This window comes from Eucyclogobius newberryi, unplaced genomic scaffold (assembly GCF_026437365.1).
Source record: "Eucyclogobius newberryi isolate DKJ021-1_F unplaced genomic scaffold, fEucNew1.0.hap1 SCAF_21, whole genome shotgun sequence".
Lineage (NCBI taxonomy): Eukaryota > Metazoa > Chordata > Actinopteri > Gobiiformes > Gobiidae > Eucyclogobius > Eucyclogobius newberryi.
In genome coordinates this window covers 9,528,608-9,546,871 of record NW_027315846.1, presented here as the reverse complement: position 1 = coordinate 9,546,871, position 18,264 = coordinate 9,528,608, and the positions used below count along the sequence as shown (strand labels likewise).

The window sequence follows — 18,264 nt, the reverse complement described above, 5'->3', positions numbered from 1 at the left end:
TTCCCTCCCCATTGCCCAGTGGAAAATATGTGTTATTTGCTCACCAGTAGTGCAGTAGTGTACGTGCGGTTGTTACTACCTTGGCGTTGTGGGTTTGCTTCCCCTCCTTGACCATTTTTCCCAACGTCAATTCACTTTATTCTAGAAGTTGCTGCGGGCGCTGACCTGAATTGTGTCCGTCCTTCATTATTTTAGCCGAGACAGAAATGTTTTCAAGCTGTTGACTTGTGCACATGGATTAAACATTTTACTCAAATCAATCTACTTTATAACATGTTTTAGTGGCCAGTTTTTACTTAAGTTAAAATAATTCCCCCCAAAACAACAGAAATGTGGATCCATAGCAAAAAGAGGTGAAAGTGGGCGGGGCGGAATAAGGTGAATACCCCCTCTCTCCTCATTTCACGCTCCAACTGTCCTGTCAAATAACGCCTACGGGCCCAAAAAAAAAATGGAACACACGAGCACTCTAAGGGAAAAAAAATCTATAATTCACAAGGTCTGGGACTCAAACCCAGAGCCTTCTTGATGTGAGGCTGAAGCGCTAACTACAGTGTCGTCGTCTTCTTGCACAACAAGGTGAAAGAACCTTTGTCTCGCAAAACACTGGCATGAAATCTCAAGAGCAGCAGGGAACGAGCGACGGGCCGGGGTCTTTCGGAGGGTACGCTTTGAGTGACACAGATATTGTATCAAAGTGGGGATTTGCCGGCTCACTCGTGTGTGTTTACAGCGAACAGGCGCGCCGTGGGAATCAGAATGACTGAGGTGCGGCGCAGCATTGTAAAGTGCAAACGCAAGAGGCGATAAATAAATCAGCGGCGACAATGGCACGGGTTAAATCTGAGAAGACGCATTTTCAGTTCGAGTCAGTTTTGATTATATGACAAAGCAGCGTTATTAATATTATTTGAGTAGACTTCCATTTGGGAATATTCATGTTTTTACAAAAAGAATGCTTTTGCACCAGTATTGAATAAAATATACTGTACCAGAAAAGAGATTTTTTGTTGTGAAATATTTTGCTTATGATGTGTACTCTACTGCATTTACTCATCCAAAAAAACTGAATGCTCAAATAAACAATACATAAGTACCGTATACATTATAATACGTGAGTGTCAACATGGAGTTGGTATCGCTTTGCCTGGATGGTTCCACAGTAGGCCATCAAACATATCTTGCTGTTTTAATCTAGAGTTTTTATTGAAACTAAATTAAAAATGTTTACGCATGCCCTTTAATATATATTGTGTGACTATTATTATTCACTGTTGCATGTTGCACCTTGATGCCAAAGCAAGTTCCTAGTTTTTTAATCCTTGGCAATGGCAACAATCCTTCTGATTCTGATTCTGATCTCCACCGGAAAAGTTTCAAAGTGCACCTTTAAAATGACTGACTCAGATATTTAAGTCTGGGTTCACACTTCTTTGGGTTATTTGGATTTTGTTTTGTCTTTGTTTAGACCTGATTCCGGGTATAATCCCAGTTTAGTCCCAATTTTGATGTGGTGAATGTGCTAGTGTGAACACAGCCTTAACAACATAACTAAGCTGAAAGTTGTCATCTTGATAGTGACACTATCACGATTTCTCACATGAACAGGTATTGATACTGAAAATAAATGCTCAAATCAGAATGACCACCTAGTAATTTTAAAGACACTACTATCATTTTGTGTAGTAGTTTGTGTAGTTAAAAATCATCACTGTGGCATCAACATGAATATAGAGCAGGGGTGGGCAATTATTTTCCTCCGAGGGCCATATTCGAATCCAGGCAAGTAGCGGAGGGCCGGCCCGCCATCATTGGTGTGAAAAAAATACCCAAAATTAAATATCAAATAAAATATAACTTTTCTGTCAAATATAGGCCATTGAATCTATTATTCAATGAATTTCACGTCATATGTATTAAGGATAAAAGTGCAGACAGATGCCTGAGGGCAAATAAGGAAAAAATAAAAAAATAATAAAGAAAAAATATATTTTTAATATTACTTGGACAAGCATTGAAAGCCGTAGTTTGCCCACCCCTGATATAGAGTATTGAGCTGTTGCCTCAGTATCCAATTTCAAGTATCAATTTTGACATTTCAGCATTGTGAAAACACTACTTACACTACAGGTACAGTTGCTTTGGATCCTTAACTTTTCAATCGACACATTCAACCTTTTTTTATTTGCTCTTGCGTGTACACTTTACAACGCTGCACCTGGGTGACCTACTCCGACTCCCACTGCGCGCCTGCTCGCTGTAAACACACGAGCGAGGCAAGCCCGCTACAATATCACTGTCACTCAAAGCGTACCCTCTGAAAGACCCTTCTACCCCATATTCAGTACCTCACTTGCGATTACCTGGCAACTTCTCAAACATAATTACAAAACAATAGCCACGGGAGTCAGATATGGACGTGTATTACGAAAACAACCCACGCAAACAGCAAGCGGGTGAAGAGAAAGAGGCTATAGGTTAAATATGTGTAAAAATCCACTTTCCAGTCACCTTCAGAGGGCATAAGCGCGCAGGGACCGGGCTAGAAAACGGTTAAACATCTAATAAAGACTCGCTTCGATAAAAGAGGGAGTTTTATGAGCGCTGGAATAATCTCTGTTGGCAGGGTCCGCTACTATTTCCAAAAGTGACACAATTTACTGCCTGAACCGCAATACTTATACGCGTTCATAAGGAGAGCACTCAAATTAGCTTCAGTTCAAGTCGCGGTAATTCGAAGCGTGGTTGTATTTCTGGGTAGCCAAATTAACTGCAAATTAACAAATTAATCACTCCTGCAAATCTATAAAATAAACCGATAAACATATTAGTCATAGTTTAATAACTTTGTATCTGTATTTCCGCAGCGGGGAATGGAAACGGAACGCGGTATTGAGCTGAGTAAGAGCGCGATCTGAAAGGTAGAGGTGAAAAAAAGAGAAATAGAAACATGCTGCAGTTATTATAAGGGTCTATAGTGAAGTATTGATTTTGCGCCAATAGCTGAAGTGGTTGGGAACACAAATGATTACAGAAGAAAACTCAATGTGAAAATAATAATGGTATATCAAGCTGGAGGGGTTCGCAAACAATACACAATGTCAATTCACTGTTAATACCATTCTATAATATTTCAACTCAACAAATTGATGCATTTTATGACAGCGCAAGAAATGCATAAAGCAAGAAATGAACAACTGCCAAGAAAACACAGTTTTTTTAAGGGAAGGGAAATATAATTTAAGGGGCACTTATAATTTTAAAGTGCTCGTACCACAAGGGAGGGGGTTTGTATAAGATGTTAAACAATATATAAGTCAGTTTAAATATATGTTTTTACTTCATGTTGAGCTGAGGGAACAGGATGAGATTGACGGAGTGTTGTTAAAACCAGATTAAAGAAGTTAGTGAAGCCTAATATTTGCAATCTTATAGGTACGAATCTGGAATTGTGAAATTTGAATACATTTTACTCTCTTTTATTATATTGAAGAAAAGGGGTGGGGCTAAATGCGTGTTTTACTTCTTCATTTAACGTTTTCGGAGATACAAGGAGAGAAAATGTCACTAAACTGCATGGAATGTAACTTAAAGACAGACACTTACAGTATACTTTGTCTTCTGTTTTCTTTGCTGTTGTTTTGTATGTGTCTTTTCTCTCTCCCCCAATTAAGTCAACAACTAGTACTTGTGCTACAGGTACATCGGATACTGCAACTACTACCACAACCAACACCAAAGCACTTTAGTTGTTTGGCACAAGATCAACATTACCGTATTTGCTACTATAAGTTGCACCGGAGTTTAAGTTGCACCAGCCAAAAAATGCATAATTGAGAAGAAAAAAACATATATAAGTCGCACTGGAGTATGAAATGCGGTTGCAAGTGTCAAAATAACAAATAATATCACAAGTTGCTCCGGAGTATAAGTATATAAGTATAGATATAAGTATAAGTCGCACCCCGGCCAACACTATGACTTGGAGGTTTTACTAACTTCACTTTTATTACTGCAAATTCTCAAAGGTTAAAAAAGTAAAATGTGATAACTGCTACTATTACTATTTACAGATTTACAGCAGCCACAACTTCTACTACTTGTATTTCGATTAGCAATGCAAATCAGTTAGTTCAGTTCAGGTCAGTCTTATGTCTGCCCAATATTTGCATCCCATTTACAATATATGAGTCACCCTTTTAAAGCATTTAAAGAATAGGACTTACATGTTTTACTTTTATAAAGTAACCGTGAAGAATGAACTGTAACAAATTGTTTTAAATATAAATTAAGAATTGCTTGCTTTCATCTTCTTACAAACATTGCTCCATAAATTCCATAATTTATTTTTGTTTAAAGTATTTTTAAACACGTTCTGGGAGAGTGTTTGATTCATCTTTAAACATTGTGTCAAGTACTTTAGAATAGATCTTTAGAGAAAGATTTGATTTAAAAAAATAATGGATTTGTATATTCATAACTTTATTGATCAGGCACAAGCTTTACCAATTAGTAACTCTTACGGCTATCAAAATATTATAATTACACATCGTAGAAAAAGCTTCAGTTGTAGTCATCTGGACTCAGTTAGAAAAAATAGACGTTTCGACTCTCATCCAAGAGTCATTGTCAATAAAAGAATTTAGGTCGAGAACTCCGATATTTATACTATTCTGTGGTAAGTCCAGCCCATTGGGAGGAGCCTTCCTGAAGAGGAAAGAGTTGTTTGTTTCAACAGAAACTTACCCTCTTGGTATCTACCGAGCCTATTCAACCCTTTAATGGGCTATTAGTCTCCCCTTTGTCTTTGTGAGACCCTGGCTCAACCACCCTGAGTACCTGATTAACATCTAAATGTCCTGGTACTGGTCCTCTACCTCTCCAGGGGTTCAGTAACCCATTATAAATAACAGGAAGATTGAACCTTAGACCTCCGTTTCTGTTTAAAGAAGGTTTTTCTTTTTTAACAAAAATAGCTTCCTTGACTCCTCTTTCAAACCATCTTTTCTCCCTGCTTAAAACCTTCACCTCACCGTCTTCAAACGAGTGATTAGAGGCTTCAAGATGGAGATGGACGGCACTCTGAGGTCCTGAACTAGTATTTCTTCTGTGCTGATAGAGCCTCTTGTGTAGAGGTTTCTAACTGAGTCCAGATGACTACAACTGAAGCTTTTTCTACTATGGAACATGCCTGGACGAATGAGGGATTACACCGACATAATTACACATCCTAAAATATTCACTTAAATGAAGGCAAAAAAATCAGTTACATCTCAACAATTACAAGTGCTTTTACTACTACATGACTACCGCTTCTCACAGTATTACCAACTACCACTACCAGAAAAGTGCAAATCGTTTCCATAAAATATATTATTCCTGTATAAAAATCTAGCAGATTTCTCCCATTGTGTTCCATATATCGTATTTGCAAACTCCTCATAGCAAATTGAACTTTATTTTAACGCACAACGCTACTAACTTATATATGGCTCGTACTTTCACATGTAGAAGAAAACCCAAAGTGGCTTGTTAGGCGTGTCTGTCAGGTTTGGATGTGTGTTTGGTCGAGGCTGTGAGTGCTAATCTTTATGTTATCGGACTGGACACAGTAAATAATAAATGAGGGCGTTCTCTTCCCCTGCGGTGCTCTAAACTCATTTTTGACTCTGGCTCTTCATGTCAGTGTGATGAGCATGTTTATAGGCTGTGGGTCGAGTGCACTGTGGTGATTATTACATGTCCAGAGCTGCCAGTCTGAGCACCTTTACTTTGTCTCTTCTGCACAGGTTTTAACACTGAGGTCTCAAAGCGGTTCATTTAGATTTGGAAGGAAACTTATTAAACAAATTGACGGCAGAAGTTTGGTTTTAAGGGAGTAAAAAGATGGAATGAACTTTATTTTTAACAACGACTGATAAGTAAAAAGTTGTAAACCCAACTTTGTAGGAAACATGATTTGTACTTGGCTTCTTTCAATTTACCCAGCGGAAGAAGTACTCAATTTTGTTACTTAAGTAAAAGTATCTAAAAGTAACATTTGTGGTACCACTTAAACATGTTTAAAGTAAAAAGTAAAATGTCTAAAGTAAAAAGAGTTTACACACTCTTAAGTATCCATCTTATGAGGCTCCGGCTGATTGGTTTGCAATCCGTACCTGTGGTTTAACGGGCCAATCACATGGCTGTAAGGAAAGACGAACGACAGCAAAGTGTGCGTGAAACAACCAACACAAAGATGGTTGGGGGAAGTATGTGTTGCTGCACCAATTGATACTGTTTTAGCTCAAATACAGACTTTTTCTTCTTTGAAACAAGGGCAACATGAAGCGCTTCGTGCATTTTTGGACCTGAAAGGTGTTTGTGCTTTTTCTACCCACTGGATTTGAGAGCTTGATTCATCAACTTTCTCCCCTTGTGGTTAAAGAACCTCAGCGGCCGCAGAATACTAAAGTCATTGTTGTGTCTCCATTGGTGGCTCTTGTGGATGACCAAGAAAATGAGGCTGTAAAGCTGTGGATTTCTGCTGCTGAGCTCAGTGGTAATGATAGCCACGTCCTCAGAGGTAAATCCCAGCCAGGCTACGGTCGCCCACAGTCCTGATTACTGAACATGAAGAGGAGGAACATAAAGTGTGTCAGGAAAACCTACTTGGAGTCACCGTGGAAGAAGTACGCTCGACATACAAGTGCTAAGACGCCTTTCACCAGCAAATCAGTGTTATTAACAGTCATTCTCCGACAACTCTAGCTTCAATTATTTCATTTAACGTCCCACATTTTCAGCGAGAGATTCTCCAAATTGATTCATGTGTAGAACTCAATACCAGGTTAATCAACAGAAGCAATTAAATTCCAATTAATGCCCTCATTTTTTGTGAATTGTATTATTTTTGTTTGTTGGGGCTTGAACTCATAACAGTTCGGCAGAATGTCACTGCAGCCGTGCTAAAAATAACTCCTCAAACAATATGGAAAGGAATAGAAAGTACAGATACTGCTCTCAAATGTAGTAAATCTTCACTGCTACTGTACTTTCACTTTTGTACTTTGTTGTACTGCGTTTATTCAAACAGTGCACTTTATTTAGCTGTAGACATTTGTGTGGACCCTAGGAAGAAAAGTAATTGCTGCAGTAAATCAAATGAGGATCCATGTTAAACTAGCAACTTTTTGGATAGAGGGTCCGCCAACTGCTTGTCTGTATCAATATATTATTTGCTAAAACATTTATTTTACTAAAAAGTTATTTAGTGCACCTTTTGGACAGATTTGGACAAGCAAGAAGTGGAACAAACAAAACAACTACAGCTATTACAGGCTTGACCCACAACTTAAAAATTATGATTTGGTCGGATTTCCCAAATGAAGCGAAAATGTTGCCAACAAACAAATAAAAGTGAACTTTCCGATGCTGCCAATTATTTCTGTTTTAGTGGTAACTTTCAGGATTTGAAATTGAACTTGGACTTTATACGAGACTCTCTACTCAAAAGACTGTGACACTAATGGGCATTCTGGAATTGTTGGTTCCTTTGTTGATTTAAACTCGCAGTCTGAAATTGCATATACGTTCCTGAGGGTGAAGATTAAAATGGAGTTTGGACCACGACGCTTTAAATTGAACTTGCTACCTCTATCTCTGTTTGAAAATGAGAGAATGGGCACAAATAAAACAAAAAAACACCTCTATATAAAAAAACTCTAATTGTTTTCCCGACAAAAACATACATCAAACGATTATTGACGTCAGAATCTCTTCTTACCTTCAATAGCAAAGGGCTTTCCCACAGTCAGCAGTTTACATTCGGCGTCGATGGAGACCTCATAGTCCAGGAGAGCCTTGTCCATGATGAACGCGTCCAGCAGGGGGGGATCTGTCCTTCACCACCAACGCACACAGACAGACAGCAGCGAAGAAGACGCAACAGGCCAGAGGAGAACAAAGTTATTAATAAGTCAAGTATTTTTATAAACCATGACTACAACTAGACATTTTTCTACAATGTTACATGCTCGAATTATACTATCAAGTACTCAAATAAATTGAGTACTTTTTTTTAAATTTATTTTTAATTTAAATTTATTTCCCCCCTCCATTCCTTATTAGGAAATGAGAGGTTTTGTCTATAGGAGTTTTTGTTTATAAGAGTTCTTCTATTAAGAGTGTTTTTCTTAAACTTCCTCTTTGTTATCTGTCCTTTTCCTCTGTATCTACCTGTGTTGCAACAATGAAATTTCCCCATGTGTGGACAATAAAGGATTATCTTATCTTAAATCTACTAGAAACATGACTATTTGTAATTAGTTACCTGATTACTACAACTGCTACTTCTTGCTACAGCTTTAATTTCGTATGTACAATGTACATGTGTACAATTCACATGGACAAAAAGGGAAAAAAGAAAGAAAATTGTGTTGTGAAATCACACCTGGGATTAGATTAGCAGCATTCTTATACGCGGAGTAAACACATGCATCATTATGTGTTGGCGAAGAGAATCTGCTGCTCACTGATAAGACACGCACAGGCCGAAAACTCCCCGACTGCGCTCGCATTGATCCAATTGACCCTCATTGACCCCATATAATAGAGTAGTCCGCTGTGTGCTGACCGCGGCCAACTTTTTGGATGCCGAGCGCATATTCAATGGAAATGTATCAAGACCTCATTTTTTATGATAAAAAAAAAAAAGCGGTCACCTGACGCAGATTTATAACAGTATTTGTGGACACACCTGAATGTCAGACTGATAAAGAAGCCATGTTTAGGGAGACACACAAACCGGACAATGAGTTAGATTGTCCAAGCTGATCAAATTACCCGACTTGTTGTTATTCTGAGCATTAGCAGTGAAACAAAAGGCTGATTTTTACAAAGGCTGTGGAGGCTGGAGAGGCACAAAGTCTGTTTTTCCTCTGTCAAGGCCTGTCAGATATCAGCTCGGAGGCGTAGGAAGCAGAGACATGTTTTTTTTAAAGCCGGAGATACCTGCCATTATGTCTACCTTCAGCCCATAGGAACAAGGTGAGGCGCTGTAACCTTCTGTGTTGTATCTGCTTGAGCATGCATTATTTCCTCTGACCGGAAACATTGGTGTGCGGAGGCGTGCGTGCCCCCCCAGCTCGCCGCCTTTCCAGGAGACGACTTGAAAGATTTTGCTTTCTTTAAAAACAATGACTATAGTGTCGTCCTGTGCGGGGTCTTTGATGCCCTGACCCGCTGTAGCTAAAAGAGCACAAGAACAGGTCAGAAACAAAATGCGAGAAATGTGTTTTTTCTCTCTTCTGTTATAATTGTATAGTTTGTGTTTTTTTAATAATTTGAAGAAATCAATAAGCTTTCCAACGTAAATATATGTCATTATTATATGATATTCTGCACTGCTAGAAAAAAGAGCCAACGTGGAGAGGTTTGTAATCATTTCATAACATAAGAAAGAGAATATTTTTGAGCCAAATATTTCTCAAACATTAACATTTGAATGTTTTATTGTACTATTTATTTATTTATTGCGGCTCATGTTTTGAGAATGTACTAGGATTTGTATGCTTCATGTCCATAAGCCAAGTTCTCATGTTTTTCAAATTATTACTTTGTCAAGTGATAACAAAACATAACGATATTTATCATATTTATCAGTCAAGTTACAGTTTGTGAAGAAAATTTGAAAATTAAAATTTGAAAATTACAAGAAGTAGTGCTGATTTCTAAAACCCTCTGTGAATCCCTCTGTATCATGAATAAACAACATTGAAAAATGCAATGACATTTTACAGAAAACTGTTATGATTTAACAAAATAAAGGTGTTATGAGGTATTTTTATTGTGAAGTCTCTATGGATTTCGACCCTTGTTTACAGTATGGTTTCTAGGTAACAGTTCACCTCTAACTACTTTATGTCCCATCAGCTGCTCATGTCCAACCAGGAAGTAACGTTAAAAACCTTTTAATGTTACTTCCTGGTTAACCAAATTTGTCAAACTTGGGAAAAATATGCAAAACGTTTGTCAAATCTTAAAAATAACCATGTCCACTATGTTTTAGTGAAATGTAGTCTAACCTGTCATATTCACTTTACAGCATTTCGATAGATTATCCAGTTAAGCCAGTTTGAATACCGTCCAGCGTGCTTTATATTCCCTGTGTGTTTTCCCCATGATCTAGTGTAAAATGCCTAGCCCATAGGAACAAGGTGAGGCTGGTGAGCTATAACCTCATGTGTAGGTAACTGCTTGGCCATGCATTATTCCCACACCTGATCCATTGGTGTGCAGCAGCATGCATGTGCCTGAGCCCTCTGCCTCGCCACGAAAAGACTTGAAAGATGTATTTTTTTGGCATTAAGGGTTGAGTGCAGTATTCGGGTCAGTAGTTTTGCCGACACAGTATTTTAGACCTTCACTCTGCACTGCCACGGCTTCTAACTACCAAACTATACCCCTCTCTCTATTTGCAAACAATGCAGGCTTCATCATCAATGCCGTTCTCATCCTCTTTCTCTGAACCAGCGTTTTCTATCTCCCCTCTTGGATCCCGGCGTCAGCACATGCGGTATCTGCGCATCTCGACCAGCGCTCTGTGGAGCACTGTGGGAGAAGTGCATGTCGAGTGGTAAAGCTGTGTTGGCAAGATTGTTCTTTTTCTTCCAAGAATCTGCCCACATATACATTTGGATATAGCTGTCACAAATGTTATAAATGCATTAGGTGTATTGAGGACAAGATAATTTACTTAAAGTGGTGGGCGTAAGACCACAGTTCTACCCCACAGCATAATTATTATACTGCACATACTGTATCTTTCCCATCCTGCAATTTGAATTTCCTTAAGCCACACACAGGCCTATACTGACATTGAAAAACATAGAGGGTACGTTACATGTGACATTACTCATGTTTTATATATTGCCTTTGGAGCAATTGCATAAAATGGCAGGCGGGTTAATTTTACATTATAGATAAAGGAACATTTAATTTAAAATGACTGTATTTTTCAAATGACTTAAAATTGAATTGCAGAACATTCTGCATAAGGAATAAGGGTTTCTAAATGTCACACCAGGCAAAAAAACAAAGTACTATGTATTTACCGGTATTTTGGAAAATTGCTGTTATTGTAACCAGCTAAGAGCAAACACAAAAATATACATACAATTCACAAGAAAAATTAAGAAATGTATTCAAATTGACCTTTGTTAACCAAAGATCTGCACAATTCTATACAAAATCACATTTTAACATTTCTCAGCTCTCAAAATCTGTGTGAAATATTTTTACTTCTTACGCTTAATTTTCTTTAATTTTCACTAAGTAACCAAACTGAATACTTCTTCCAGCCCTGGTCCTATGCAGTTGTAGTTCTCTGAAAGCAGTTTGAGTCAAATACAAGACCAGAATACAAATCAGTAAAGTTTAAAGAGGGAACGTTTCAAATAGAGGTCATTGTTTATTCATTTACACACGTATTCAGCGTTTTGGTTGGTCAGACTTTGTTATGCCTGAAGCATTGGGACGAACATTACTGCTTTTATCCATTTGACCCAATTAGATTTGCTGTTACAAGACCTGCTTTACGTTGCACTCCACATAGTAAGTGTACAATGGCTTAGAATATAGTCCCTGATGTTATTGTGGGCACTTTATGCCTTCTGATAGCGTTCTGACTCAACAGTGCTTTTCCATTATCGTCCCTAAATCACTGTTGGGGGTTAGTCATAGCAGAGATGGTTTGTGGCAAAGATGTGTCCCAGATTTTTTGATTCCCTGTGTAAAGATGCTTCATAGAAACCTGTCTGCACTACATTTAAATCAGGTTAATCCGATTGCATGTCCTTGCCCTTTGAATGAACCCAAAGTTGAATAAGTCATTTGTTTAACTCAACAACTTTTTTTGCTACCATTTCCCTCTGTTTTTGTTATTTATAATTGCAAACTTAATAGCTTTGTCTCCTCAATTCCCGGTCGTCTCTCATTCATTAGCTTGTCCCTGATCTTCATTCTTTATGTCACTTTTGAAAATAAAACAAAACAAATCTAGTTAAACGACTTCTCTTTCGCGTCTTATTATCTGCCCTCGCCTCATATAAACCCTGAACATAAATATTTTAGGATAAAGAATAAACTACATGCAAATCATGGCTGTAAAATGCATGCGGCGCGCAGAGTGATGAGATGCTATCTTTGGCGTATTGCAAACTGTTTGTTCGCTATAACAAGAAAACATCCACCGAGGGGCTGCATCATAAACATCACTGTCGGCAGGTGATTAAAATAGAAGGAGGAAAAATGCACTTAAGCAGAACTTACTATGGGCTAAAAGGCAGCTTAATTTAATTTTAAACTCCGCTAAGGTAAACAACAGTGGTTTAATGGATGTGGAAAGACCTTTTTACCCCAATTTGCAGTAAATAATAATTTTCAACCACTTATCAAGGTTTAAGGAGACATGGGAGAAGATAATCACTAGTTCATGGCAATTGCTTTTCACGTTAACCATTAAATTTAATACCATTACATTTTTTTTAACTTATTACGGGACAATTTGGATTCAACTTTGCTTGTTAGTTTGAAAGTCATTTAATTCTTTTCAAACCAAAACCGTATTTTTCGGACTATACGGAGTATAAGTCGCACCAGCCAAAAAATGCATAATAGAGAAGAAAAAAGCATATCTAAGTTGCACTGGAGTATGAAATGCAGTTGCAAGTGTGAAAATAACAAATAATATCACATATAAGTCGCTCCGGAGTATAAGTATATAAGTACAAATATAAGTATAAGTCGCACCCCGGCCAAAACTTTGAAAAAAGGTGCGACCTGTCGTCCGGAAAATACAGTATTTATTCACTTTTGGTACAGTCAAAGAGAGGACAACCACCTCTATAAGCATGTTCTTTTGGTGTAATTATTGTGTTTCACTGTGGCTCTTGCGTCTGGAAACATTGGTACAATTCCTCTGTGATGTATTGTTAGCGTTTCACAGTCCACTTTGTGCTGATTTAATAACAATGGTCTCCCCTTGTGGCCATATTGTTTACGATATAGGCTACTGGCTCGGCACACACCTTATCAGCTGCCTATTATTATTTCACCTCATACAGGCCACGATGCTTGCACACTGAGACAAAGTAAGAGCTGAGGGGTCGAGGTTTAAAGCTAATATTGACTCAAATCCTCTCTGAACTCCAATGTCTATAGTGGATGTTTCATTATTTACTGGCCAGTCTATGGATTTGCTGAATGTTATCTCTAGTCTCTTTGAGTGTAGCAACTCTAATTTAGAATTCATCTTCATTTACTTTATGCAACCGTCTGTCTGCGTCCCTTCGGGCGTACAGGGCACAACACGCTGTTTAAATGTATATGTCCACGTGCTTTATAAAGTGTATAAAAAGATAATTTAAGGTGTGTGAGTCAGTGGTAGAATGTTTCCAGATACTCAAGACACTAGAGGTGCATTCACGTTTGTCCAAACTTCACATTGATACTAAACCCGGAGCTAAACCTGGACTAGACCGGGAATAAAGCAGGATTAGAACAGGAGATAACCAAATCTACACCAGGACTAAACTGGGCTCAAAAAGTAAAAGTGTAAAATTGAAAACAAAGTATGACATTCTTTAAAGTGAATGAATAATGTTGTAATTACAATGCATCGTCTAGTTGCACTTTACAGTAGTAGTAGTAGTAGTAGTAGTAGTAGTAGTAGTAGTAGTAGTAGATGTAGTAGTACTCTATTACATGATATATTCTATGATATATCAATCTCTAAATATATTTTTGCCCTTGAGTGTTTCAATTTTACAATGTAGCGATTCAATAACTGTCCATTATACAAGACATGACAGATTACAGCAGTCTTATGTCTTGCTGAACACATCCCAGTTGTTTGATTGGATCCTGTAATCCCATTTTCTGTATGAATGTGACCTTTATGTGTTCTGTAGATAGTAATGTGTGTGTCTTACTTTAACATATGCACGCCCTCAGGAGTGGTGGGCTGGTTGAAGCGCCGCATGTAGTCGTGCATTTCGGGGAAGCTCTTTTTCATGTAGTCCTCGGCGCTGCTCTCTCTCACTGTCCCGAAGTGGAAGCCCAGGGAGGGGTGCTGCAACTGGGGCAGAGACACAGGCCAGCGTTTACTAAATACATCTGAAAAAGGGATGAAAACTGGTCCAGTATGAGTCTAAAGCACGGACAGTATGTGAACTATGGCTTAAACAAACAAGTTTATGACGATATTAAACTAGCTCTATGTCACTAAGGCACTAAGTCACATTTTTCCTATTTTGGTCCTGGTTCAAGCCCAGTTCAGTCCAGTTTTAGTTTCAGTTTGGTCCCAATTTTGATGTGGCGTAAATGCAGCCAAAGACCCTTGGAAACAGGACTATCCCAGGTCAGAACCAGAACTAAAACGTGACTAAATAATAAGGAACCTGGAGTAAATCTGGACTAAACAGGACTAAAACACGTCTCAAACAATAAAAATAGGACAAAACCTGGACTCGACAGGTCAAATTTGTTTAAACAAAGTGGTTGAAACCTAATTTAAGCACCTCTTCTAACCATTTATAAACAAGGACTAAATCAGGACTAAGCCAAGTCTAAACCAGGTTTAAATGTGGACTATTTCAGGACAATACCAACAGACGTGAACTAAGTTTAACCATGGAGCAAGTAGCAAGCAGTGGGCATAATTAAACCAAGACTAAAGCAGGACTAAATCACACACCAGCATAGATTTACACTGTAATCTAGCCAAATACTACATGTACACGTGAGGTGAAGGACTTGACTGGAACTAAAACATGACACAATTATACGGTTTAAATGTGCAATAAACCTGAACTAAAACAAGACACATCCAGGACAAAACTTGGACTTTACATTGAAAGCTGTTTAAACCCAATATAAACACTTCTAACCATGACTAGACAATTATAGGACTAAGCCAAGTCTAAACCAAGTTGATGATTTCATTTCCTTATGAAATACATTAATCCATGAAGCAATTGTTCTGAAACATGAATATACTACAAGGGCTGAACCAGAGTGCCACCGTGATTAAAACAGGACTAAATGGCACATCAGCAATAGACAAGGTTAGTGTGTATATAGTAGAGCCAAAAAAAAGCACAGTTTGAGATCCAATGATGCAGGACATTATGTACAATAGATACTGTCCAGAGTTCAAAGTCGCCTTTATAAAGCACTCATGTGAAATTCAACGTGCCTTGACCTTGCTATAGGGGCATATAAGGACCATAATCCTTCACAAACAGCCAAAGTCTTTGCTCATTAGATCGTCCTTGTCTCTACAGTAGGCTATGTGTCAATATGCTCATGACGACAATGACATGCAGAAACAGGTCTAGTGTCCTTGTGAGGGTCCTAACCTTGTCGTCGTGGATACCAGAGACTTGTTCGAAGGTTTTCTCCCCCACCATGACGGCGGCGAGGTTTGCAGTGTAGCTGGACAGCACCAGTAAGCAGAAGATGGCCCATAGGTTCATGAGGAATCGGCCTGTCCAGCATTTGGGAGTCTGTGGAGAAAAGAAGGAAAAGCAGATGGTTTGACGTGGCAGATGGCTTTGGTTACCTCTCGAAGGACACATATTATTCTAAATGAACTTCTTTGAGCTTTTAACCATGTTACAACATTATTCCCTCAGAAAAACATAGTTGAAGTTGTATTTAGCTCCATTCATTTTGCTTTGTTAATTCTGTTTACAAGGTCCTCTCCCTTTGAGCTTGGGAAAACTCATTTTAAATTTTACCTTTATTGTGACGTCAAAAGGTAAATATCCAAAGATCACCACAGAATCAGAATCAGGAAAGGTTTATTGCCATTATTCACAGTCTAGGAACATGCGTTGGTGATTCAGTGCAAAATGATGAACAATAATAAAAGCAAGAAAATATCCGATAAGGCATGAAAAACAATTTAAATGTATTAATACACTTTTTTAGAATAAATACTACTAAAAACAGTGATGAGGCTTATGTTGAATTTTGTTTGACATTTTTAAAAAATGTATTTTACAGATTACAAACCACAGGGAAGATATCAAACTGAATAAGAGATTTCTTGTTTTGTTAAAACCTTATTACAACTAAGTGTCAAAAAGGGGTGCTTGGGAGTTATTTGAATACATTTGGTGCTCCCCTGGGTCTGTTCATATCCTCCTCTTCCCACTAGCTCCAGATTCTTATTCAACCCCTCAGTAAGTGTAATCAAGTGAATCAAAACACAGCCTAAATGCACTCCTAACACAAAGAGAGGCTGTGAAAACGTATCAGAATATCTTTGCCATGAAATTGCCCGCCTCAGGGAAAGACTCCACCTGAACACTCGCGATCATTTATTTATTCTTGCAATTAAAATCCACTTAACAAAAGAAAGAGATGGGTTTGTAGTGTTTTAAAGACTTACCATTAATGAGGCATTAATTATACAAACAAGGTTGTAACCCGTTATTAGGGAAGTTTGCACTCTAATGGAGTATAATTACTTCACTGAGAACAAAAAACACTTTCAATAACATTATTAACCGTAGTTTCTGGCAGGGCTTGGTGGATTATCACTCCTGACTCCCACAGTCTTTTGTGGCTTAGAGGAAAGGCCTCCAGCATTACAAAGAGTGCATAATTTAGCATCTTTACAACTTTACTTTGGATGTCTCCACAGCAAAAACTATTAGTATAGAGCCAAGACTGAACATGCACTTCAGATCCTCAAATCTAAAGAATTTGAATCTTGTTTTAAAACCAGAAAAACATAACATAATTCAATCAAATAGGAACAACCTTTCACTTTTTGAGCAAGTGAAAACCAAGTAAAAAGTGATCTTTTATTGTCCTTCTAGTCAATCTCTGGATACTATTTTCTCCAGTGCTCGCAAAGCTCTAACCTGTCAGTATTCTACCTGGCATTTGTTCAATGGAATTGCAAATAATATTGCGGCGAGTGAGTGTGACCAATGAATAAATTAGCTTGATTCGATGACCAACGGTACACATAATAACAATACGCATATGATTGATCCATGGTGTTTGCTTGGTGTTTCTTCATCATAATGTCACGCACTGGCTTTGTGCTGTGTCTAAGTAAAGACTGTGAGATGATGAACATGTATGTGGTTTATGACAAAGTTATACACTTTATTACACAGTTTATTGAATACAAAAGTATCTTGTCATATCAAAAATTATTACAAATACTAGCTACTATACCTGCTGCTAAAAATACTTCTTTGCCACAACAAACACCACAACAATTATTGCCACAGGTTATAGTTTAACAACTATTGATTCCAACTTCTACTATTACCCCAACTAGATTTATCTTATAATATAAGCTCTAATTCAATAACTGTTACTGCGTTAAAAAAACAGCACAATCTGGTGTATTACAGTACTACTGATGGTTGTTCCAGTGCCCTTTCTGGATGTATCAGATGCAGCATGCAGGAGGTAAACCCGAACTATAAACACACCTAATAATACCACTAATGGTGCTTTCAGACCAAGGAGTCAAAGGCGTCCAGTTTACAATCCAATCCATGGACACACATCCAGGCCGCCCAGCGTTTTTTCAACTCTGTTCAAGTGTTTGTTGCAGCACATCTTGAGCATTCACACATCTGCGTCCAGGCGTCCCAGGCACTGGATGCCAGAGTTGGAAAATCTGAACTTTTGGCGCCAACCAATTATGAGCTTCGTCCAGAGCAGCAGTCATTGCACGAGGCAGCGAGACACAGGACCGCATCTAGTTCAAACAGACTTGCAGCGAATCAAAGACGTGTCTCCAGTGTCTGCCTTCAAAAGCATTGCCACAAGAAGTGTTCGCTGGTCTGAATGTGGCATAACATTACAAATACTATACGTACTTTTACCTATAGGTGGGAAGATTATTGAAATATTCATGATGTCCAAATGTTGTGAATGTTGAATATACTGTTGATATACTGTAGTTTATGTATACTGTGCTATTAGTACTTTCATTTTCATCTTACTGATACTTCTGCCATTGCGATCTGCTACTACTACAACTACATCTTATAGTTACAACTACTAATTACTACTACAACTATTATCACTATCACACATTTTTAAGAGTTTTAATATCGGCTGGCTCTGAAACGCCACCTTAACTACTGACAAAAGTCAAAAGTTCTCCCAAACTGTGCCTTGAAACTATTTGACAGAGCTGTTTAATAAAGGCTTAGAGTACAAAGGTGACTCTGGTGAATTAAGGCTTTA

At 38.1% G+C, this 18,264-nt stretch overlaps 1 protein-coding gene across 1 annotated transcript in view; it reads right to left on the bottom strand.

The window, feature by feature from the left end:
• grin3ba (glutamate receptor, ionotropic, N-methyl-D-aspartate 3Ba) overlaps positions 1 to 18,264 on the bottom strand; it is a 181,690-nt gene that overhangs the window by 25,010 nt on the left and 138,416 nt on the right. Inside the window, exons 6-8 of the mRNA XM_072458207.1 lie at positions 15,399 to 15,545; positions 13,971 to 14,116; positions 7,766 to 7,881 (exon numbers count right to left, since the gene is read on the bottom strand). Of these exons, the coding sequence (XP_072314308.1) occupies positions 7,766 to 7,881; positions 13,971 to 14,116; positions 15,399 to 15,545 (409 nt within the window). The remainder of the gene's footprint in view (positions 1 to 7,765; positions 7,882 to 13,970; positions 14,117 to 15,398; positions 15,546 to 18,264) is intronic.